The following is a 22,954-nucleotide window of genomic DNA, read 5'->3' as shown; positions in this document are numbered from 1 at the left end:
AAAAAAAAAAAAAAAAAAAAAAAAAAAAAAAAAAAAAAAAATGGCCCAAAGGGTAGGACAGGAGCTGGAAGGTGAGGAGGTCCTGCAGACAATGTAGGCAGTGAGACGTGATGGGAACGTGGACGAGGGTGGTGGCCGTGAGGACGGAGTGGAAATGTCTACGGTCAGCTAGGTAACGCCGCACTTGGAGTTTGACCAAACTCAGACGGACGCAGAGAGAGGAGTGAGAGCTGATGCCCAGGTGTGGACCCTGGGTGGCTTGTGGGTGATGCCGCCTTATCGAGATCCTGCGGCCAGGAGGGAGGACTGCGGAGGATGAGCTGGGCTTTGGGAGAGAGGGAAGGGCGTGGGAGGTGCTCTGGGGAGACTCTCAGGAGGTCTGGAGCCCCAAAGGAAGGTCGAGCCCTGGGCGGGGAGGTGGGCATCTCTGCAGATAGATGGAGGAGGCTTCTGAGTGCTGAGCTGTCTGTGCAGCAATGTGGAAGAAGGAGAAAAATAAAATATGCGAGTGTGTAGATTGCCCTGGGAGCCTTGGGGGTTGAGTGTTGTCCTAGGATTCCCTGGGCTGGTAGCCTGGGACTGGGTCCCTGAAGGATGCCTGGCTGTGGGCAGGTAGACGAGGGAAACGATGGGGTTGTCCAACATGGAGAGAGACGTAGACTGTGGCCATATCTGAGGAAGGCTGGTGGAAGGAAGGTTTCTTGGGAGAGAGATGCCAGACAAGGCACATTGTCAAAGGTGTCGAACATTAAGCTGAAGAGTTAGAGCTTTTTCTTGTAGAAGAGGGAGGCTCAGCATGGTTTTGGAACACAGGAGACTTAGTCAGAACCACGTTTAATTTCTGGCCTCACTGCCTTGGCACGTGTCCTTATGACACGTGCTCAGTGGGCAGCGTGCTGGTGGCTGTCCCTGCCCTCTGAGCTTCAATTCATGTGGCCTCAGCCCGGCCAGCTTCACTCAGTGGGGGTATAGGGGCAGAACTGGGAAGTTAGCTTGAAGGGCCATTGCAGGGTTAGCCTCGTCACCTCCACCACTGCCTTCACTCTTCCTCCAGCCTGCATTTGGGTGCCCTGTGCTCTTGGCCTCCAGACCGTGTCTTGAGCCTGCCTTTGAGATAATGGGGGATTGTCTCAGTAGGCAAGTAGTCCTGGGAGGGAGAGGGCGCTCGGTAGGAAAACCATGTTCTCCACTCTGGGAGTGCCCCCATGGGCCCCCCATTGCCCACTGTCTGACTATTGTCCACTGTAAAAAGGTGCCTATGACTTAATAACATGTAATACTTTTTGGACTGCTTACCACGTGCCAGACCCCAACCAAGGCTACATATAGCAGTTCATTTAGTCCTCTTCATTCTTAGGAAGTGGGCTCTCTATACCCATTCCACAGATGACAATACTGAGGCTCAAAGAGGTTAAATTATTAGCTCATGGTCTCATCTACAGTCAGAGACTGTAGGCTCAGGATTTTTAATGCAGGCCAACAGAGGTCAAGTTCATCTTTTTAACGCATCACCCTAAAATCACTCTGAGCAGAGGCTGGTCTCTGGGGTCTCCCAGCAGCACCCCGCCCACCCCCTCCTCCATAACCTGGCAGCATGATGAAGCCTCCTTTAGGTACCTTTTGAGAGCTGTGGCCATCTCAGGGCAAGTTGGTGGTTATCCCACCTTGGTCACTTACTTGATGTGTGTGGTCTAGGGATCATCACTGAAATCCCTTAAACCTTAGTTTCCTTCTCCGCAAAATGGGGACCACTAGTCACCTCTTAGAGTTATGGGAAGCAAATGAGATAAGGCTCTTAAGCACTTAGTATAGGGCCAGGAGTCAGGGAAGGGCCCGGTAACGGTGGTCATGAGAGTCGTTGCCTCCTTGCACAGAGGACCCGGAAGCCACCTGGCCAGTCGCGAACAGGTGCCAGTGGCACGTGTGTGGGGCGGGGCCAGAGGACAGGGAGGATGACTCATTAACCGAAGCTCTGCATTATTGATGCCGTTATTCTCAGACTTTGAACGAGGGCCGGCTTGGGAGCCCATATATGGAAGGCGCGTCGCAGCCTCCGCGACAGGCAGCCCCCGGGGTCCCGAGTTGCCATGGAGTCCCGCAGGCAGCCCGGGGCAACCTCCCGCGGTGCTCGGAGCGAGCCCCCCCCCACCCCCCCACCCCAGCGCAGGTCCTCCGTCTGAGGCCTGAGCCCTGGCTGCGCCGGGTTCCTCCATCGCGTGGCCCTTGCTCCCCTTGGACCCAGGGGGAGAGAAACGACCGGGTGGAGACTGGGGCGGGCTTCCTCCGGAGACTGCGGTTCCTGCGCGGTGCCTGCCGCAGGGCTTCGGCCCCGGGCTCTTCCGATGAGCGGAGGCGCTGCGGGGCGGAGGGGACCTGAAATCCGGTCCCCGCCGCTGGCCGAGCAGTGCGCCTTCAGTGCGCCGGCGTCCGGCCGGCTGGCGAGAAGCCGGGTCCCCACCGCGCCCCCTCCTCGGCGGCGGCGGGCTCCGGGGGGAGCCCGGGAGAGGAGGGGCCAGACCCGGAGCGACGGGTCCCGGGGGCGGGGGGACGTCGAGCCGGGCCCCGCGCCGGCCTTCCCCGGCCTTCCCCCGCCGGCCAGGCTCCGCGGGGCGGGGCGCGGGGCGGGCCCGGGAGGAGCGCGGGGAGGAGTCCGGGCTGCGGCGGCGGCGGCGGCGTCACAGCAGCGCTCCCGCTGCCCGGCGCATCAGACCCGGCCCGAGCGCCTCCGAGGACGCGGACTGGGACCCACACGGGCACAGGGGCTGCGCCGGAGGTTCCTCTCGCGGGCGGGGGCTGCGCGACCATGGCGGACAAGGAAGGCGGCGGCGGCGACACGGGTCCCCGAGGTGAGCGCCGGTCGCGGGTCCTGCGGCTGCGGCGGGGCGGGCCGGGGAGGGATGAGGCGCGCTCGGCCCGGCGCCCCGCAGCTCCCTCTCGGAAAAAGTGGGCGCGCACCCCTCAGCATCTTGCCCTCGCTGGGAGCAAGGGGCAGCGCCGCGGCCGAGCAGGGGGTCCGGGGGAGGGGGACCGCCTGCGGCCCGCCGGTCACGTGCTGCGCTCCCCGGCTGGGGTGCGGACACTGCGGCGGGAACTGCAGCCCCTGCCCGGGTGCCCTGGACATCCCGGTCCCAGGGTGGCGCCTCTTGGGGGGAGGGCCTTGCGAGTCCGGGTGAGAACCAATCCCGGGTGTCCATCCCCTGCGCGCGGTGCGGGGACGCCCGCGATTGCCGAGTAAGGGGCCGGCCGCCGGGTGGCCCCGTATCCCCAGCGGCTCGTTTCCGTGACTCAGCGAGGCGCGGGTGGGAGCCTGGGGGCAAACCAAGGGTCTGGAGCTGTCCCCTGGCCCCGCCGAGGTCGCGCGTACGTGCGGGGAGTGGGGGCCGCAGCTCCGGGCTGGACTGCGGCTCACTGCCCGCCCCGCCCATCCCCAGGGATTCTGCCGGCGGTGGAGGGGCCAAGCGGCGAGGGCTCGTCTGTCCCCTCCTTGCCCTGGCGGGGGAGAGGAAGGTGGCTCCCAGTGCGGAGGACGGACGCTCGCATTCTGCAAATGTTCTATGGCCGCTTTCTTTGGGGAGCGTGGTTAGGGCTCGGATGGGGCGGGGGTGCCGGGTAAGGACCGAGAGAGGACCCGGCACCGGGGGAAGAGGAGGAGCAGCTTTTGGAGCCCAGGACTATAAATCATGGTTTCACCAGCGGAGGGGACGGCCTGACCAGGATTGTGGGTCCCAAGTGGGGAAAGTTGGGCGCACGGAGACGCCGCGCGTGTCTGACCTGAGGGGCTTTAGCAGTAGCAGCCGCAGGAGGGGAGCGCAGCCCAGTGGCTTCCGGCGAGCGGCAGGGTAAGCTGCCTGGCGAGGATGAAATTAAAATGTCTGGGACGTGAGGGAAATTCATCCAGGGAAAGCTCTGCGGGCACCTCAAAGCTGGGGAAACTGAGTCAGGTGGCAGCGCAGCCACCATGGGCAGGGTGCTTGCAGTCTTGCAGACTGGTCGCGGCCCCCGCCCTCTGCTGCGCTCTGAGCGGCACCTGCCCCCTCCCCAGCCCATTGTTCCAGCAGATCTGGGAGGTGCCTCCCCGCATGGCACTGCAGTGGTGGGGGAGTTGCGGGGGGAGGGGGACATCCTGACAGGGCTCACTCTTGGGAGGGGCCTTGGAGAGCTCAGGCCAGGCCCAAAGGCGCATCAAAATCTGCCCCCACCCCTGCCCTTCCCCAGCTGGCAGTGGGCTGGTGGCTTTGTCTGGATATCACTCAGCAACTGGATGGGTTCATTCCCCCTCCCCTACTTTTTCTTTAAATTGGAAAAAAAAATGTAGGGTGATAGGGAGGGACATCAGATTTGCTAAGAATTGCTAAAGCTTAAGTTTCTTGTCTCTCATGCTGGGATAAACAGTGGTTGGCTGTATCAAATTCAAGGTTGGCTATGGGATGTGTGAAATCGGAAGAGCGAGCAGGAACGTGCTTTCCCCTATACCCCACACGTTTGTCTTGTAAAATCGGATTCAGCACCCCTACCCTAGACACACACACGTGCGCACGTGCACGCGCACACACACACACACACACACACACACACACACACACACACTGGGTGGTTGCCTGTCCTCAGGTTGGGAGAGCTCTCCATCCAGGATGGGGAGACACATGCTGGGTGTGCTGGGCCACCTGCCACCGTTCCCATGTGCCTGCTCTAGAGTGTGTCTTCACTTCAGTGATCTGCAATTCGAGGCAGCCTGTGCGAATATCCAACACACGGACTTGGGGCACAGAGCAGGCTGTCCCTGGCAACTTGCTGGTTCTCTCTTGGTTCCCAACCCTTCATCTCTAACATGGGAGATATTAATAGTATCTTATGGGAGCAGAGCCTGCTCACCCATCATCTAACACATCTATTTGTAAGATTTCCTCACTGAATATTCTGTGTGGGGCAAGGAGCATAGCTTATTTTATTTCTTAAAGCCTCTGCAACAGACCTGTTACCAGCATTGCCCTTTCCCCCAGGTAGGAAATCTAATCTAGATTGAACGACCTATCCAAGGTCACACATCTAGGAAGTATTGATTTGGACTTAGGCCATGGGATTGCAGGGCTCTAGCCCTTTGCTGCCATCCTATGTAGCCCCTGTGGGTGTGGCCAGTGATGCCTGCTGTATGAGGAACATGAAAATGGTGTTCTTCTGGGGATTATTTCAAGGATGCTTCAAGGATGATTGCAGAGGGATCAAGCTGTTGGGGATTTTGGGCAGTGAGAGCCCTGGGTGGTGCGATGAGCCGGAAAGACTGGCTATAACATGTTTCCCAACGGAGCACGTGGGGGTGGGGTGTGGGTAGAGTTCTTCATGAAACAAGAATGGCAAATGTTGGTAGTTGAAGAAGCTGTCTGATGGGTACCTAGCGCTTCATCACTATTCCCTTTCTCTATGCATTTCCTATGAGTTTCCTTTAATTAAATATTTACATTAATTTGCCAAGGGCCACCTTTTAATCTTTAGAGGTTTGGACGGCAAAAGCTGAGATGACCTTCATCCTGCCCCCAACAAGACCCGCATTGGTTGACACAGGGACCCCTAGAAAGATGAGATGAATGGGCAGGGTGGGGGGGAGGATGGGAGGCCCCGTGGGATGGTTCAGGCCAGGCTAGCTCTTATGGTGACCGAGTCAGGGGTAGGCGTGGGCAGTGGAAACCTAGTCAATTACTCCAGGGAGGAGATGGGATTAGGGAGAGGAACAGCAGGCAGGGGGGTTGCCCATGTTGGGGGTGCCTCTGGAGGCATTGGGTTGGGCTTTGGAGATGGGATTCTTAGCATGCTGGTAGTTAATCACGATAAAAACAAACATTTCGAACATGGACATTTAGTGAGGACTCTGTTGAAAATTTTGAATTATTGAAATTATTGAATTACTTCTTTTGGCCCCGCGCACATTTGTTATTGAACGAATGGCTAACAGGGGTCCTGTTACGCCCATTTTACGAGGGAGGGAGCTGCCAGGCCTGCATGGCTCAGTCGCTCAAGAGGTGGGCTTGAGTGAAGGGTGGGGGGTGGTCAAGCTGTCTAGCCTCTCTCAACATGCGCCAGACAAGGCATAGGCCCTGAGGAAATTCCACTGAGGGTCGGAATGAATGAGCGCACACACGCCTCGTGGAGTGTGGCTGCCTCACTTCCCCATGGCCACCAAACTGCAGATGGAAGTGGAGGGCACTGGCTGCAGCTCCCAAGAAGCTGAGCACAAGTTGAAATGATGCTCTGGGTATCCAGAGCATCTGGCTGGGGCTCTGGCCAGGGACCCACTTCCATGTCCGTGTGTGTCTGTAGCTGTGCCCCTGCCACTGTGTACTCTTCCCTGTGCGAGCGCCCCACACAATGTCCCGTTTCTCAGAGCCCTGTGATCTCCTTTCTTCTCAGGAAGCCTTTGTAGACTCATCCAGCTTGGTGAGATCTTGCCTTTGTGGTCCCAGAGCGTTTGGTACTGATCATTGGTAATCTCAACTAGTATCCATTGAGTGCTACAATGTTCCAACTTCATATGTGCACATCCCATTGACTCCTGCGACAACCCTAGGAGGTTGGGGTTATTATACCCCATTTTGCTGATGAGACAGTTGAGGCTTTTGAGACTTTGTTAGTTTGCTCAGCCAAGGGATCAAATCATGTGGCCAATGAATGCTTGAGTCGGGACATCAATCAGTCAAGGACCCTAAAAACTTGAGATTTTCTCTCAATGTCTTTTGACCAACAAAGGCAAGGACTGTGTCTTTCATTTCCATATTCTTAGGGAGGGCACATAGTAGGTGCTCAATAAACACCCTACTGTGTGTTGAGTGACTCTCAGTCAGTAATCCATAAGGGAACACAGCAGTGGGGAATGGCATCTGCATCCAGCCCACTCTGCAACAAAGTGGTGCTCTAGAAACATGGATGCTCAGGAGTGGGTTGAAGCTGAAGGGCTGTAGGCAGGGCTCAGTCAATCCTTGAAGAGCTGAAATTTTGATTCCAACAAGGGTTTGAGTGACGACTCAGTATTGTGGGGGCGAAATGCTCTCTCAGCGCATAAATAGGCCTCTGGTAAGGGAGAAAGCGTCTTTATTATTGCTGTGCATAATTAGAATGGCAGGGAGGAACCAGGCGCTTTAATGAATGAGCAGCATGGGGTAGGGAGTGAGCGCCTTCCCCCTGCAGCATGTTTGGACATTGATAGGGGAGCAGGGTGAGCCACGGCGGGGACCAAGAATTGACACCGACCCCACCCACCGTGGCGGGTTCCTCAAATCCTTGCTGCCCCCCTTTTATTAGAAACGATTCCCAATCCATTGCTCAGAGATGGGCTGTCACAGGTGCGTAGGGGTAGGGGTAGGGGAGCAATGTGGCTTTGGAGCCCTAAGTGCGTGTGGACTCCAGCTAAGTTTTTCCTTCCTGGTCTGGGTGAGGGGCACATGGTGTCTGCCTTGGTCTGTTGTGGGAACAGTGCAGATATCAGAGGGGCCATAATTTATCAAGTTCTTTCCCCAGCGGAGGAAGGGAGAGGGGACGTTCCTGTCTCTGCCTCCCAGATGCCCCCAGGGATGACCATTGCCTTGTGTGGCATGATGACGGGTCCGGCTGATCTGCTTTCTTTGCAGGCGTTAGAAGGAGGGCAGATTCTGCTCCGGTTTTTCCGACTTGGGTCTAGGTAGGGAATATGTCCAGGTCCTGAAGCAAAACGCTGGAAGGGAGGAACACTCCTTTCCCAGCAAACACGAAGTCGGCCCTCCTTGAGCGCCTTTCCCCCATGTCTGCAGAGCCCACGGATGAGAGGCAGGAAGGAAGGCGGCTGAGGGCGGGTCCAGGAGCATGTCAGTGTCGGAAGCTACACATTTTGGTCACTGGACATCCCCTGGGGCTCGTTCCCCATCCCGGCTGCCTGTTAGCATCACCCGGGGAGCTTTTTACATGTCTTGATGCCTAGGCCTCCTTGCAGAACTATTCTATCAGGACTTCTTGGAGTGAACAGCCAAGTTTGGCAAATCTGTGAGTTAGCACATATCTGGATTTCAAACTTGGGACCTCAGCACTAGGGGGTTAGAGGGCAGGAGCCTCGGACACGGTTCATTCCCTGGTGCTAGACTGAGTCAGCAAACTTCGTAGGTACCAGCTCTGTGCTCCATGGTTCGCTTGTATTGTGTCATTTCATCTTCATAAATACCCCATGAAGTGGGAGATTTCACACAAGGGGAAACTGAGGCTCAGAGGAATCGAGGAGGTGCCCCAGGGTGAGATAGCTGGGGGGAGGGGCGTCAGGGAGGGGTGACCTTAGAACAGAGCTCAGGGCTGTCAGCAAAACCTCCACGGGCACATTTTGTACTTAGGGAACTTTTTCTCTGTCTTCAACCTCTTCGAGATTCACCTTCCTGATTCTGCCATAGGTACTGACCACCTAAACCGTGATTTCTTGATGACTTTTAAAATTGATCTGCTGGTTTTTGAAAAACGCATTTATTTTAAGAGACTTACTTATATCAGTTCCATAAATGGGAAACCTCTGTCACTTGCCCCACATAGAAGGGGACTGCAGTGAAAATGTGTGGCATCCCACATACAGTCAGAATGCTTTCGGGAGATGCTGTTGCCCGTGGAAGGTTTTGGGCTGAGGCCGCGCTCGGGGTAAGAGGGAGACCAGAGAGTTCTAGAGGAGGTCAAGGATACAGGAGCACCAGACTGAGACGTTCTCTTTTCTGGAAGTCCTTCTCCAGAGGGGCTTGAACAAGAAGAGAAATAAATGGTTTAGGAATCACCCGGCGGAAGCTCCTTGTTTCTCGTTCCTAGACCTTTTGGAATTGGAGCGCCCAGGAGAAGGGGCCCTGGGAGTGGGTTTGCAACACCTGACAGTTTATAATCAGGTGAGAACTGGTGCCCTGTCCATGGGCCACCACAGGCATCTCTGTCTATCAGGGAATGGGGCCCTCCCTCAGGGACCCTGAACTAGGATGGGCTGCTTTACTTTGGCCATGTGGGGGACAGAGAATGTTTCTATGCAATTTTACAGGGACAGTCCACCTGGATTCCAGTTCTGGCTTTACCACTTGCCAGCTATGAGATTCTGGGCAAATACTTAGCCCTGCCCCCACCCCCACCTCAGCTTCCCCATCTGTAAAGTGGGAGTAATCAATAGTACCGGTTTCAGAGCAGATTTTATTTACTCCCACAACCTCCAGTAAGGTTGTGGCTCCTTTGCTATTGTCTGTTGTTACTTATTATTATGAATTCCGTAGACATTTATTAGTGGCTGCATTTCATGGAGGAGGCTCAGAGGGGAAAAGGGCTGGCCTGGAATCCTATGACTAGGAAGGGGGAGACCCTAGCCCGAGCATCAGTCTACATGACTTCTTGGCCAGAGAGCCCAGAACTTTGGAGGGCTGGGCGTCTCTGACTGTTGGCCACATTTCATGCCCTTGTGGCCCTTTGCCAAGGCTCTGAGCTCCCTGCTGGCCTTCTTGATTGAAACACTAGTGGGGTTCAAGGTCTTTCTGTATCGCTGGACTCTATCCAGGGATGCCAACCTCGGCCCTTAGGTGGACTTCCCGTCCACCTTTGGATGGGCCCTGTCTCTGTGTTGAGACTCCAGACCTGGAGCTTTGCAGATACTGTTCTGGGCTCTGCCAGAACCACCCCTCCGCTTCCAACCATGACCCTGACCTGGGAGCCAGGGAGGTCAGCTGGGGCCCATGTCAGCTGGGGCTCCACAGTGTCCCCACAGGGAACCGTGAACTGCAGCTTATGGGTCTGGGTTTTTGTCCACTTATCTCGAGGGCGGCCATGTGGCCCGGTTTGCTGGGACTGTTCTGGTTTGTACCTCTTGTCCCAGTGAAATTATTAATAATGACTCCTTTCACTTTCTGGATATCCCAGGTTGAAAGATAAATTCTGTTGTCGTGATACTTATCTCTGTGCTTTCCTCAGCCACGTGAGCCTCACGTGGGACAAGAGAAGCAGGAGGGCGTGTGGTTGAACCCGAGTTTTGGGCTCGGACACTCCAAGGTTCAGCTGTGTAACTCCTGGGTGTAACATTGCTGTGTCTCCATTTCTTCTTCTGTAAACAAGGTTGACTGGTAGCCCTGCCCCAGTGGGGTGCCGTGAAAATTAAATGAGAGAATATAAGTCAAGCGCAAAGCTTAGCTGTAGAAGGTGCTCGCTAAGTGGCCAGAATGGACTCTTCTCCCTGCTGGTTTGATTTGGGGGTTAGAGGGGTGTGACGTGGGGTTTGGAGCCAGACCGCCTGGGTTCAAGCTTGGCCTGTGTCATTTACATGTTCTGTGACCCTGGCAAGTTACCAAACATCCAGAAAGCTCAGTTTTTTCATCGGTAAAATATGGATTGTACTAGTCTTCTTCATGTGGTTTTCGTGAGGGTTATATGAGTTTATGTAGGAAGAGTGCTCAGAACAAGGTCAGCCGTAGACATGAAATTAATGTCAGTTATTATTATTAGCTATTATTGTTATTATGAATAAGAATTCTAAGCTACATCGTTGTAGGCAGGGGGAATTATCTGCTGTATTAGCTTCCTGTTGCCATTGTAAAAATTACCACAAACTCAGGGGCATAAAACAACACAAATTTATTACCTTATCGTCTTCCGGTTGGAAGGAAGCCCAAAGTGGGTCTAACTGAGCTGAGGTCAAGGTGTGGGCTGAACCTTCCTTCTGGAGGTTCTGGGGGCTTCTGCTCCCTTACCTTTTCTGGCTTCCAGAGGCCACCTGCATTCCTGTGACCGCCTCTGATGGCTCCCCCGGGGGCCGGCGAGCCCGTGTTGGTCTCACTCAGGAGCCCAGGGGTCGGTGCTGGCTGTCAGCTGGGCTGCTGTCCGTGGTGGTTTCCGGCGGCTAGAGGAGGAGCAGGAGGTCACAAGGAAGGCCTCTTGAGAAGTTGCGTGCTGTCACTTCTGCATTCTAGAGGTCAAAGCCAAGTCACTGGCCCACCAGGTTCGAGGGGTAGAGAGGCAGATCCCCCTCTTCGTGGGAGGTGCTGCAGAGAATCGGTGACCGCTTTGAATCTGTGTCAGTTTGATGAAAGGGATAAAGGTACAAACTTAAAAATTGCTGTACGTTTTAACACAGCTTGCAGGTCAGGGTCACTCACTTCTTAGAACTTTCCGTGGATGTGGAATGCCAGGAAGTCTGCCCGTTGACAGTCAGATGTTCCTATAGTCCTATTCTCTGAAAAGCAACTTCTGGTATCTTACATTTGAAATTACATGGTTGTTGGTCAAATAAAATCTTAAAAAAAAAAAAAAAGCACGGTGGGGGAGGGGAAGTGGTGGCATCTGCGTGGCTCAGGTCATGATCTCAGGGTGCTGAGATGGAGCCCCAGGTCGGGCTCTGGCAGTGCTCAGTATAGAGTCTGCTTGAGATTCTCTCCCCGCCTGCTTGCACACTCATGGGCTTTCTCTCTCTCTCTGAATAAATAAATAAATTAAATAATTTTTTTTTTTAAAAACGGTGAGAAATTACTTAACTGTTGGTCCACAGCATGTGTTTCCATGAGGGATGAACGGGGGCTTGATGTTGGTACGTGTGGAAGTCTGTTGGCTCCCTGACGATTTTTCCCAGTGGTTTGTGGGTTGATAGGTCAGAAATGCTTTCTCACGAGTAAAGAGCAACAGAAGAACCCCCCACCCCAAATTCTGAAAGTCTACAGGTGCACCTTCTAGTGCAAGTTGTGGCCGCTTCAGTGTCTTTCCGCTCCCCTCATGCTGAGTGGGGACCCCGAGGGGGCTGGGGAAGGAGCCGGATCGGGATTACCCCGTAAGAACACAGCGAGTGCAGGTGATACCCTGGGTGGGGTTTTTTGGGTTGGGCGAGAGTGGGCTCTGTAGGAAGTGAGTGCCCCCGAGGCCTGTCCTCTCAAAGGAGGAGCCCCAGCCAACGACCGACTTCATGGGGTTTGGGGTCCAGGGGCCGGTGTGGCCCACTGTGCAGGGATGTTACTGGATCCACAGCCATTTTGGGAAGGGTGCAAGGGAAAGGTCCTATAAATGTTGAGTGACAGTCACCAACCCTGTCTTTCCCATGAATCCTTTTATTTTTAGCGTGCGATTTTGCAGAATGTGAGGACTCGCAGGAAGACACCACTTTATAGCAGAAAGGCTGGTATTTCTGTTTGCTGTCCAGCGAGTGGCCCTTTGACAATATTTGCCCCGTGATGGAGTGGGACCTCGAATGCCTCGGCCGAGTGGAAGAGGCTCCGCTCTTCTCGGCCCCTCATGTCTGAGTACATGAGCTGGACTTTTGAGACTGTTTTTATTTCTCTGAGCATATTTTTTTGAGTCGTTTTGCTTTACTGTGTTCCACTACTGCCCTCTGAAAATCGAGGCTCCGGGAAGGTAGTAGGGTCTGTAGGATGGACCCGCGAAGCACCCCGAGACCTCAGACAGAAGTGGGTTTTGCTGGTGTGTGGCACTAATGGGGTCCTCCTTGGCGCCTTCTGTTTTTTGTAAATAAGACCCCGTGGTCTGCAGGTTTCCCTGGGACTGGGAACTGTGCTTTCTGTGCCCCAATTCCTGGTTCCTGCTTGGGACACGGATGATGCAGGTGTGGGCGCCCTGGCCTGCTGCTTCGGAGGCCACAACCTGGCCTCGTTGGCCTCCTGTTTCTGTGGACTAAAGGCCAAGGTCCTCTGGCCACTTCCTTCCTTTCTTTTTCTTTCCTCGTCCTTGAGGGGCCATCTCTGCGCGTTGGGATAAGAAAGTGTTTGCAGGACCGATGTCAGGAGTTCTGTTCCCAAAGTGGACTTGGAAGCTGTTGAGGAAACAGAGCTGAGGACGGCCTCACTGGCTGGTGGGACCTGGGGGCCGCTGCTCTCCTTCTATAGGTGGGCACATGGAGGCCAGGGAGGGCTGCAGAGACCGCCCCCAGATACTTGGCAAGGCCAGCGTGACAACCCAGGTCGGCGGACTGCCTCTGCACACTTCCCCCCTCTGAACCAGCGCAGGCCTCAGGATACTTCTCGACACTGGGGTCCAGCCAGCCCCTCCCAGTCCGAGACAGCATGGCGGCCTGAACCTGTCTGCGGGCAGGTGGTTGTAAGCAACAGTCCCTCATGGGGGAGCCCCTGGCACAGCCTTTTTTCTTTCCTTGCATTGTCCCTCCGTTCTTGACAGTGGTGGTGGCCGATTTTTTGTGCCAGGGTTAAGGAGGGCTGAACTAGCCCTTTTCTAGCCAGAGGGAGCCAAGAAGGAGAATTTAGAGACAGAGGATCCCAGGATGGCTTCTGGAACTCCCTCCATGTCCGGTGTAGGAGGAAAAGTGCTGGGAGCCTAGAGCCCTCCCCACCCCAGTCTCTGACTTCTGCTGTAGCCTCTCCCTTCTCCCTGTGCGCCCACGTTATGGGCTCCCCCATCTGTCTTTCTTGCTCAAATCCATATCGCCGGGGAGCGCCTCTGGGTCCAGGCTTGGTGGCGACCTATGCCTGGAACTGTTCACCCTGGCCGGGGGCCGGGGTCACTTGCTGGATAAGGGGGAGCACGGGGGTGCCCTGGCCGGTGGTCAGGGAGCGGCTGCCACTTGGGAGTGACGGTGCGAGTCATCGAGGAAGTCATTCGCAGCAGATGGTTCCTAGGTGAGGACTGTGTAGACAGAACGGATGCAAGCCTGTGAGAAATGTGGGTCTTGTTTCTAATAGCAACAGATACTTGAGACGGTCCCATTTTCCTTTTCTTTTACGAATCAAATGTAATAGCAGATGATAGATTTAATGAAAAAAATTTTTCAGTGTGTCTCTGTCCTTGGCAAAATCAAACCCCAACACTCTGTCAGCAATTTGGGGCGGAGGTTTACTGCTTGCTGAGTTGAGGTGTCATGGCACGTGGAATTGGTGGAGATGTGCGGGAAGGACTCAAAGCTTTGGGTCTTTATCACCATCAGTGTGGTTTGGGGATGGGTTTGGGAAGTCGGTACAGCTAGAGGCTGCAGGTGGGGGTCTTGAGCATTCTGAGCAACCCCTTCATTCTCCAGATGAAGAAACAGAATCCTAGAAAGGGGCAGTAACCTTGAGAGCCCACAGTGACCTAGTGACAGCATAAGGTCATGCTGTCCCTTAGAGCAAACTCACACTCTGCCCGCCTGGGTTGGAACGCTGGGGATGGGGGTAGGGCTGAGGATAGAGACATCGGATGGCGGTACCCTGCTGGTACCTGGTGGTTTCAGGGACACCCTGGACAGATTTGGGGAGCAGGGGATGGTCTGACTAGGGCACCAAGCTCCTGGGGGCCAGTCAGAAGGAGAGTGGTGAGTGGAGGTGCTGGAGACCCTGCCAAGACCTGATGCTGCCAGGGGCTTGCCGGGTCCCCTCGGAGCCGTCTAAGGAGAGGCTGCTGGGTGTTTGCGTGTGTTTATGTGTGTACATGGGCTCATGTGTGTATATTCATGGGGAGAGAGGCAGTAACAGAGATGGAGGAGAGGGACGGAGAGAGACAGACAGACAAGCGAGGGGAAAGACTAAGAGATGTTAGAAGCTCCTGGTGGCTCTTCCCTTGGGGTTTGGGTGGTTCTTTCAGAAAGGAACCCCAAAGAACTCGGCTGGTTATAGACATTGAATCCGCTCATCCCTCGCGCCATTCCCCAGCCCTAGCTCGCACCTGGAGCTGCTCTCGCAGAGAATCTGCAAACTGGTTTCCATCTGTGAATATGCTTACAACTCAAGGTGACCCTCCCTGCCTGCTTTCCCCAAGCCTCAGGGCCCAGGAGCCAGGGGGGCCATATGGTCATCTCTTGGATGTGGCCAGGTCCCGGCTCGTGCTCAGATCTGCCAGCTGAACAGCCGGGCTCTGACCAGATGTGAAGGATTAAAGCCTCGGACAGTGTTGGTTGGAAAGGTTGGAGCCCAATGGTACAGCCAGGTCCTGGGAGCCCAGGGTGAGTCCTGGGACCCTCACAGAGCCCACTCTGCTTTCTCCTGACCGTGTAGGGTGGCAAGTTTTCTGTCTTAGCACCAGAAGGACCCACTTCAGGCAGGGAACCCTGGGGGACGTTGGTGGCAAAGGGTTGGGGGTTGAGGATTGAAACCAGAAGTGAAACCCAGGAAAGTAGAGCTCCCCTCCTGGTCTTGGAGGAGGCTGAGGCCAAGGCTGATCAAGACCCCCTTCCAGGTGGAGGTCCCCGAACAGTGCTCCCTGTGGGAGACTGGAATGAGCTCAGGTCCTGAGTTCTAGTCTCAGCTCTGTGGTATGCATGCTTTGGGGCCATGGGCAGACCTGGAAATCTCCCTGAGCTTCTGGTTCCTCATCGGTAGGCTGGAACTAAGGAATGAAGCCTGCCTCTGCCCTATGGGGCTGCTGGGGAGATTGGCCGGGCAGAGAGTCAGCCCCCAGGAGGTGGGAGCTGGGTGATCACTGGGGTCTGGGTGCAGGAAACAGAGAAGCAGGCAGGGGCCTCGGGCAGGACCAGCACTGCCACGGGACAGTCGGACCCCCAGGGAGGCTGCAGGAAGTGATGTGTGAAAGCCAAGCTCACACCCTGAGCACCCACCCCACCCCACCCCCTCCTCTGTCCCCCTGTTGCTATTCTGGGTAGATGCAGGGTGAGAAAAAGATAACTCTGCTTCTCATGACAAAAACATTTCATGTCTGTCAAGGAAAACATCCTCCATCGGAAGAAAAGAGGAAATGGCCAGGACCTCACGCCCAGAGTCAGCCCCATTAACCCCTTGGTGTTCAGAACTTCCAGACCTGCCAGGCATAGCGAGACAAAGCTAAGAGACGGGCTTTTGTGAAACCTAGCACCACGAGGTAGTGGTGTTCCTCCTTTTATGAATGAGGATACAGAGGCTTGAAAGTGTATGGTCCTTGCTTAAAGTCCCACAGAGAGAGCGTGGCCGGCGGGCCCGCTGCTTTCTGAGCCTCAACTGTGAATTCTTCAAAAATCTTTGTCCTGGATCCCTCCTGTCATGCTCCCTCACGCCCCTTGCCGCCAGCCACAAGAAAGCCACCCCCAGGAAGCCTCGCTTCCCTTTCCCCGAACACCCCAGGAGCGTGATGGGCTGGGCACTCACTGAGGCAGAGCTCTGTGCAGGCGTGCGGGGCGAGGGGCCTGGAGAGCAGACCTCACTCTCTCTTCCAGAGCTCCTCGGGTGCTAGGCTGGGATGCTCCTGGCCGTGGCTGGCTCCCCAGAGCTCTGCTAGAACCGGGATAAGGGGAATCCGGGCCCCAGATATTGGGGTGTGGTCAGTGGTCCCAAGGTGTTCACCTGCAAAATGGCAACTAGGCCTGGAAGCCCCACCCCTTCTCCTGGCAGGGGACCTTGGTGGTGGGAGCGGCCCCCTGCTGGAGCAGTACCTTGGGTCCCCTCTGGAAGGGGCACCGGCTGCAGGCGGGAAGCCTCAGTACAGCTGCCTCCATGGTCTTCCCCCAGGAGCTGTGGGCTCCCTTCTTTCGAGCAGGCTCAGCGCGAGCGCCCCACACCTTGTAGGGGCGAGGCTGCCGCTTGCTGGGGGGCCTGGAGGGGCAGGCGGGAGGGGAGTGTGGGTTGTGCCAGGTGGTCAGCGGGGGGGTGGGGTGGGGCTGTGGAAAAACTCACAGTGCTCACCCATTTCAGTGCCTTCCCTTTCGTTGCAACACCCGGGGGATTGCCATGGAAGTCCGGGGCTCGGCCCCTCTCGACCGGGCTGGGCTCTCTGGTTTACCGTGTCCACAGCTCCATCGTCCCTACCTTGACCTTTGTTTTTTCTCATCCCCCTGCCCCGGTCCTGCTGTTCTTCTAATAGAGCAGAGCTAGGGGGAAATTTTTGTACCCACATCACAGTAAGAGTGCGGCGTTAAAGAAACCCCTTCTCCTTGGTGTCGCCTTCCTGACCTCCGGGGCGGGGTCTTTGGTGACCTTGAGGAGCAGGGCCTGGGAGTCCTCAGACTGGGACTCAGATGAGCTGTGTGTCCTGCCAGCTGCGAGAGAGGCTTTCGCTCACCTGCACCTCAGTTTCTGTAAAGCAGGGCAGTGGTTTGGGGAGGGTGGGGGTTGAGTGAGGGGGTCTCTGCAAAGCCATCTCGGGCTGTGACCCCTGCAGCCCTCCCCGGGTGCTCTTTGGGGTTGGGATGATGAATATAGCTGGTGTACAAGGATGCTTCGGGGCTGTGAAGCATACAGCCTGATGGACGTTCACATGCGAACACACCATGTGTGGGAGGCCGAAGATGTCTGTGTCCTACCTCCTGGAACATTCATAGCATGTTACCTTGTGTGGCAAAGGAACGTGGCAGATGTGTTGAAATCCAGGGTCCTGGGAAGAGGAGATTATCCTGAATCATCTGGGTGGGCCCAGGGTCATTCCGAGGGTCCTTAAAAGTGAAGGGGGTGGGCAGGAGGGTCAGAGACCGAGAGGGACTGGAAGGTGCTTTGCTGCTGGCTTTGAAGATGGAGGAAGGGGACCCAAGCCGAGGACTGCAGGTGTCCTCAAGAAGCTGGAAAAGGCAAGGAAATGGCTGGAAATGGCTTTTCTCCTGGAGTCTCCAGAAGGAGCACAGCCCTGCCAGCCCCTTGAGTTTGGCCCTGTGAGACCCATTTCAGACTTGAGACCTCCTGAACCCTGAGCACTCCAGAACCCTCAGGTTTTAAGTCACTGGGTTTATAATAATTTATCAGCAGCAATCGGAAGCTGATACACTGTCACCACAGCACCAGGCCGGATACGGAATATTTTCATCACACCAGAACATTCCCTGGTGCCTTATCCCAGGCTGTATCTATCCACCCTGTGAGGAACAGCTGTTCTGACATCTTTCACTTCTCCTGTATCTGTTCTTGAACTTTGTGTGGATGGAATCCTCCTTCAGGTCCAGGGTCCTTTACTCAAGGCAGTGCTTTTGAAGTTCATTCATATTGTTGGGTGTATTGATACTTTGTTCCCTTTTTGTTGCCGAGTAGTATTTCGTGGTCAGGCTATACCACACTGGGCTCCTCCATTCTCCTACTGATTAGATTGTTTCTAGTTTTTGGAGCTTATGAAAAAAAAAAAAAAACCCTGCTGTGAACATTCTGGAACAGATCTTTCTTGTGGACACACACATACACTTACTTCTTCTGTGGAGTTGCCAGGTGCCAAGACAAGGATGTGTTCTACCCAAGCTTGGGTAGAAATCGTGGTGCTGTGAGCATGAGTCATCGTGGCCAGCCTTGGGACCAGAGGCTGGTGGTCACTCCACTGGCCCACAGTGGTTTCTGGGGGTGTGCGTGGTGGTGAAGGTCTTCTCTGGTCCAGGGTGGGGACTTAGCGGCCCTCAGGTGGAGATTCAGGTGGAAAGCCCTAGCCAGCAGGTGGGTGCGCTGGGTCTTGGAACAACAGGCGAGTCTGGGCTTCTTGAGCACCTACGCTGGACCCAGCTCAGAGCTGGAATTTTCTTATAGGTGTTCCCTGGTATCTTTGCATAGCCCTGTGAGGGGGGATAGTTGTTCCTCACTTTGCCACTGTGGAAACTGCGACCCAGGACACAGTTCTGTCTGAGGCAGAGCCAGTGAGGGTGGGACCGGGTGTCTTCCCAGGCCCAGCCGACTTCAGATTTTTCAATCCTATCCCCAGCCCTGGAAAAGGAGCCCAGGGCTGGGCTGGGTTGGAGAGCAGCCCTGAGGGTCAGCTTCTCCCATGGGAAGGACAGTGGGTCCCTATAGATGGGTGTGTGAGCCAGCCCTTGGGGGGGGGGGTGACAGATGCTTCCCATGTGGCAGAGAACAGTCCAGCTGGTGGAGGGGTTTGTGGGGGTGATGGGGCAGTGGTGAGGGGCTAAGAGAGACATCTGATTGGTTAGCAAGCTAGACCTGATATGTAGGACAGTAGAGAGCCCCAGCAGGTGCTTGAGGCTTGGAGTGACCTGATGAAATCATGGCTGTGACCTGATTCAGAGGAGCAGACTGTTGGCAGAGTGCGGGGCTCTCTGGGAAGCTCTCCCCAGCTCTCTGCCTCTGCCTATGCTATTCCCCATCTTGTTCACTCAGCAAACTTGTCTTTGAAGATGCCAGGCAAGCATCATCACCCTGGGACTGCCTCCCGCACCCCAACCCCCCTTTGGCACCTACCACAGCATCTAATAAAGAGTACAAAATAGAATTTTACAATTTTCTTAATTATAATATTTGAATTGAAATCATTCACCCTGTTTTGGCCTGATAAGTCATGGTCAGATTCTCATGAATTAAATACATATGCGATGTGTGTCCACTAGACAAGACGAATGGCAGCCCGATGATGATGGGGCAGAGGAGACCTGACATGCAGGACCTGGGGGTATGGGGGGCTGTTTCACCTAGCGGGTGAATTCCCAGGTAATGCCGAAGCGATTGCCCTGCGGAGTGCTGTTTCATCGTACAGTCACGCCACACTTGGTTCACCTTTCTCTTACTGATGCATGTTTGGATTGCTTCCAGTTTTTGGTGATTATGGGAAAAAAAGCTGATTCTGGAACAGATCTTTTTGTGGACGCCTGTATACACTCACTTCTCTTGAGTAGAATCCTAGTCATGGAGTTGCTGGTCCTAAGGCATTGTTCAGTTTGGGCAGAAATTCCAACTGCATATTTTAGCTTCTAGAATCTTCTTCTCCACTAACCCAGAATGTCCTCAATGTTGTGTCCACATCATCAGGACTTAGAATGTGTCTGTGGGGAGAGAGAGACAGGGAGACGAGGGCAGGAGAATGGATCTGTGCAGGTGTCCCTGTCACCAGCTCCACTTTTCCTGTTGGGAGCATTCCTGCGGTCACTTCCTGTGGGTCACCGTCCAGTGAGGATGTCGCTGCCTGTGCTCATACATTCCCATCTCAGTGGGGGTGTGCCTACCGCGAGTCAGGCGGGTCACTCTGTGTCTGGAGCATTCTGTTCTGCAGAGGAGATGGCTGTTGATTAATTGAGTTCCAGAAGGAGCTGTTAAAGATAACAATGAAGTCAGAGAAGCTGGCCGTGCACATGGTTGGGCTTAATGAAGCAGGCCGGCCAGCATCCTGGGAGGGATGGGCCTATGGGACAACGCTAATTAAAAGCCCCAGACAGACCACCTGGGCTTACAGATGCCCCTGCAGTTCTTCCTAGTCCCCATCATGGGCAGTTGGCCCTCTACGGATGGTAGGGTGGGTGGGAAGTCGCATTCCCCGGGCCTCGGTTCTTGCCCACCTGGGCACTGCAGTGGCTGGAACAGGGGTCTTGGAGGCTGCGTGCACTGCAGTCCCCTTGTGCACGTAGGACACACATGCTCCGGGGTGTGTGGGCCGCTGGGACCATCTGTGTGGCCTTCCTGTGGCTGCTGAACCCAGAATATGCAGCATTTCCTGGGGATTCATATGTATACTCACAGAGAATATGGAGCACACTCATGTAGTACACTGCGATAGTGTATTAAGGCTCTACTCGCCTCCTCCAAGCTGCTTGGTCTCAGGTGGGCCTCGAGATGCTTCAGCAGACACTCTGGGTCTTGTGGCTCAGAGTCCCCACCCATGGCTCTGGGAGTAGCTTGAGGAAGTCAGCCTCATTCCCTGGGAAGTACTTTGCATGGCCTTTCTACTCCTTGGGGAAAGACTTGGAGCAAATTTGGTCCAGGTGGAATTGTTCGTTGGTTTTCTTTCTTTGTTTTTATCTCCCTTTCCTGCTCTGGAAGTAGATATTCTATTTTAAATCCTTTCAAGAGGAGTTTCTCTTGAAATTTTGCCATGCCTGCTTAACGCGGCAAAAGCTAAAGTTGATCAATATCTTAACTGAGTTTACGAATTCTTCCTTTGTAAGAATGCCAGTTCCTCATTGAAGGTTTTGTATAAAAAAAAAAAGTAAGAATGAGGGATTTTAAACCTAAAAAGTCTTTTTTGAAAAATATATTATTTATTTATTTGACAGAGACAGTGAGAGAGGAAACACAAGCAGGCGGAGTGGGAGAGGGAGCAGCAGCCTTCCCAGTGAGCAGGGAGCCCGACGCGGGGCTCCATCCCAGGACTCTGCAGACGGAGCGTGGCCTTTGGTTCTGTCCAGCCGGCAGCTTCAGAGCATCTAGGGGAAAAGCGAAAATGCAGCTGGTGGCTGGGGTGCTGGCCCTGCTCTGGGCCTATGTTGACATGCTGCCCGGGAGCAGGGTGTCTGGGGAGAGGTCTGTGCCAGCCGTCGCCCCTGGCCCGCTCGGAGAGTCCGGGACAGGCAGCCAGCTCCACCACTGGCCAGGTTCCGAGAGAATTGCTGTAAACTGGGCCAGGCAGAGACGTTGGCCACTGCCCGGGGCTGGCAGGAGGGCAGGAGGGAGCGGTGGCCAGGGTGGGTGGCGGTGACTAATGTCTGCTTCTAGGGAGGAAGGCTGTGCTCCTGAGTGCAGGTAGGACGAGGGACAGTTTTCCTGGCAGGGTGGTTTCCAGCAGCTCTTTGATTTTTTTTTTTTTAAATTGAGATTCACGTATCGTTAAAAAAATAACTTACCATAAAATCCAGCGTTTTAAAGTAATCAAAAGCATACAATTCGTTGGCTCTTGGGACAGCCACAAGGTTGAGCAACCATCGCCACTGTTGAATTCCAGAGTATTTTCATCACCCCGTAAAGAAACTCCTGCCCATTTGCAGTCCCTCCCCAGTTCCACCCCTCCTCAGCTCTCGTTTCTCGCTGTGGTGTCACCAGCTGCCCTGAGGAAAGACTCGCGCCAGTCACAGAGTCCTGGAACCAGGGCTGGAGTGTGGTGGAGGGAAGGAGCTCAGGCATGGGGGACAGGTGCTCACAACTGTGTGATTTCAGGAAGATACTTACCCTCTCTGTGCCCTGGTTTCCTCTGCTGTTAAATGGGGCTATTAACTACTTACTACTTACTTTCTACTTCATTGGGTTGATTGTAAGGATAAAATGAGACCCTGTATAAATAATAGTAGCTAGGCTTGTTAAGACCTTTGCCTGGGGTATTTTTATCTAATCCTCATTAATCCTGAGAGGTAAGAGTTATCATTATCCTATTTCATACAGAAAGAAAACCAAGCCACAGAGAAGTTCAGTAACTTGTTTAAGGTCGCACAGCTATGAATCTGTTTTTGGCTGAAAAGCATGGACAACCTGACTTTGTCTTGTTTCCAGAAAAGGGAAGTTAATTATAACTTAGAGTAGAAAGTCCAGAAGTCCAGCAAGCTCCAAAGCAGGTTGAGTTGGCAGCTCATGGACCCCATCCAGAACGGATGGAGGTTCTTTGGGTGGTGCTGCCTCTCAGGCTGGTGGCAAGATGGCGCCCACCGGCTCTTCCTCAGGGCCCTGGCTTCAGGGTAAGAATATTTCCTTCCCAGAAGCCCCCAGGTGACTTTCCCTCACAAACCCATTCCCACTTCTGTCATTGGGGAAGGGGAAGGGTTTGCCATGATTGGTTTTGATGACCCGGGATCAGCCCTGGGTCTGGGGTAGATGCCCCTCTGCCACCTCCATGAGAGCCATGCAAAACTGAGGTTTAGTTAAGAAGAGCAAAATGTTTGGTGGGTAGACACAGCAGGATCCACCAAGGCCAGTAAGGAGCTGAGCTGGGATTTGAATCAGCCCTGCCCTGGGCTTCACCACACTGCAACACAGCCTCCACACAACTCTTGAAGGGTGGTATGTGCGTAGTGAATCTAGGCGGAATGCAGAAATCTGTATAGTCCAGCTCCCCCCCCCCCCCCCCCCGTTTTTCTTTGATACCTGACTGGTTGAACCCCTCTGGTGATGGGGAACTCAGTGCCTTACCAGGCATTTTCCTTTTCTCATTTGACTGTTAAGTGCCACGGCTACCTTTCAGAGTGCTCTTAGGTGATTTAGGAAAAGATCTGCTCTAGGTGCAGAAATTGGAAAATGCTGCCTACTCTGGATGATAGAGTCTTTCTTTTCATGGCGTGGGGTGGTATGTTGGCGGTAAGAAAATGGCACCCCTGCCTATGGGTGAATGCAGCCCTGCCTGGGAGACATCGCTCCCCCAAGGTAGACACTTTTGGGCCGTGTGCAAACTGTCTCTTCTGTTAAGACCCTCT

At 54.6% G+C, this 22,954-nt stretch overlaps 1 protein-coding gene across 3 annotated transcripts in view; it reads left to right on the top strand.

The window, feature by feature from the left end:
• HSPA12A (heat shock protein family A (Hsp70) member 12A) overlaps nt 1-22,954 on the top strand; it is a 147,757-nt gene that overhangs the window by 83,819 nt on the left and 40,984 nt on the right. Inside the window, exon 1 of one of the 3 annotated variants that reach the window (XM_059398672.1) lies at nt 2,645-2,846. The exons of the other annotated variants lie outside the window; for them this stretch is intronic. Within the exon in view, the coding sequence (XP_059254655.1) occupies nt 2,804-2,846 (43 nt within the window). The 5' untranslated portion in view covers nt 2,645-2,803. Of the gene's footprint in view, nt 1-2,644; nt 2,847-22,954 lie in introns of those variants that run through there. 3 annotated transcript variants of the gene reach the window in all.

Source organism: Mustela nigripes, chromosome 4, assembly GCF_022355385.1.
Source record: "Mustela nigripes isolate SB6536 chromosome 4, MUSNIG.SB6536, whole genome shotgun sequence".
NCBI lineage: Eukaryota > Metazoa > Chordata > Mammalia > Carnivora > Mustelidae > Mustela > Mustela nigripes.
Note: the sequence above shows the minus strand (reverse complement) of the source record. Positions and strands in the feature narration are given on the sequence as shown.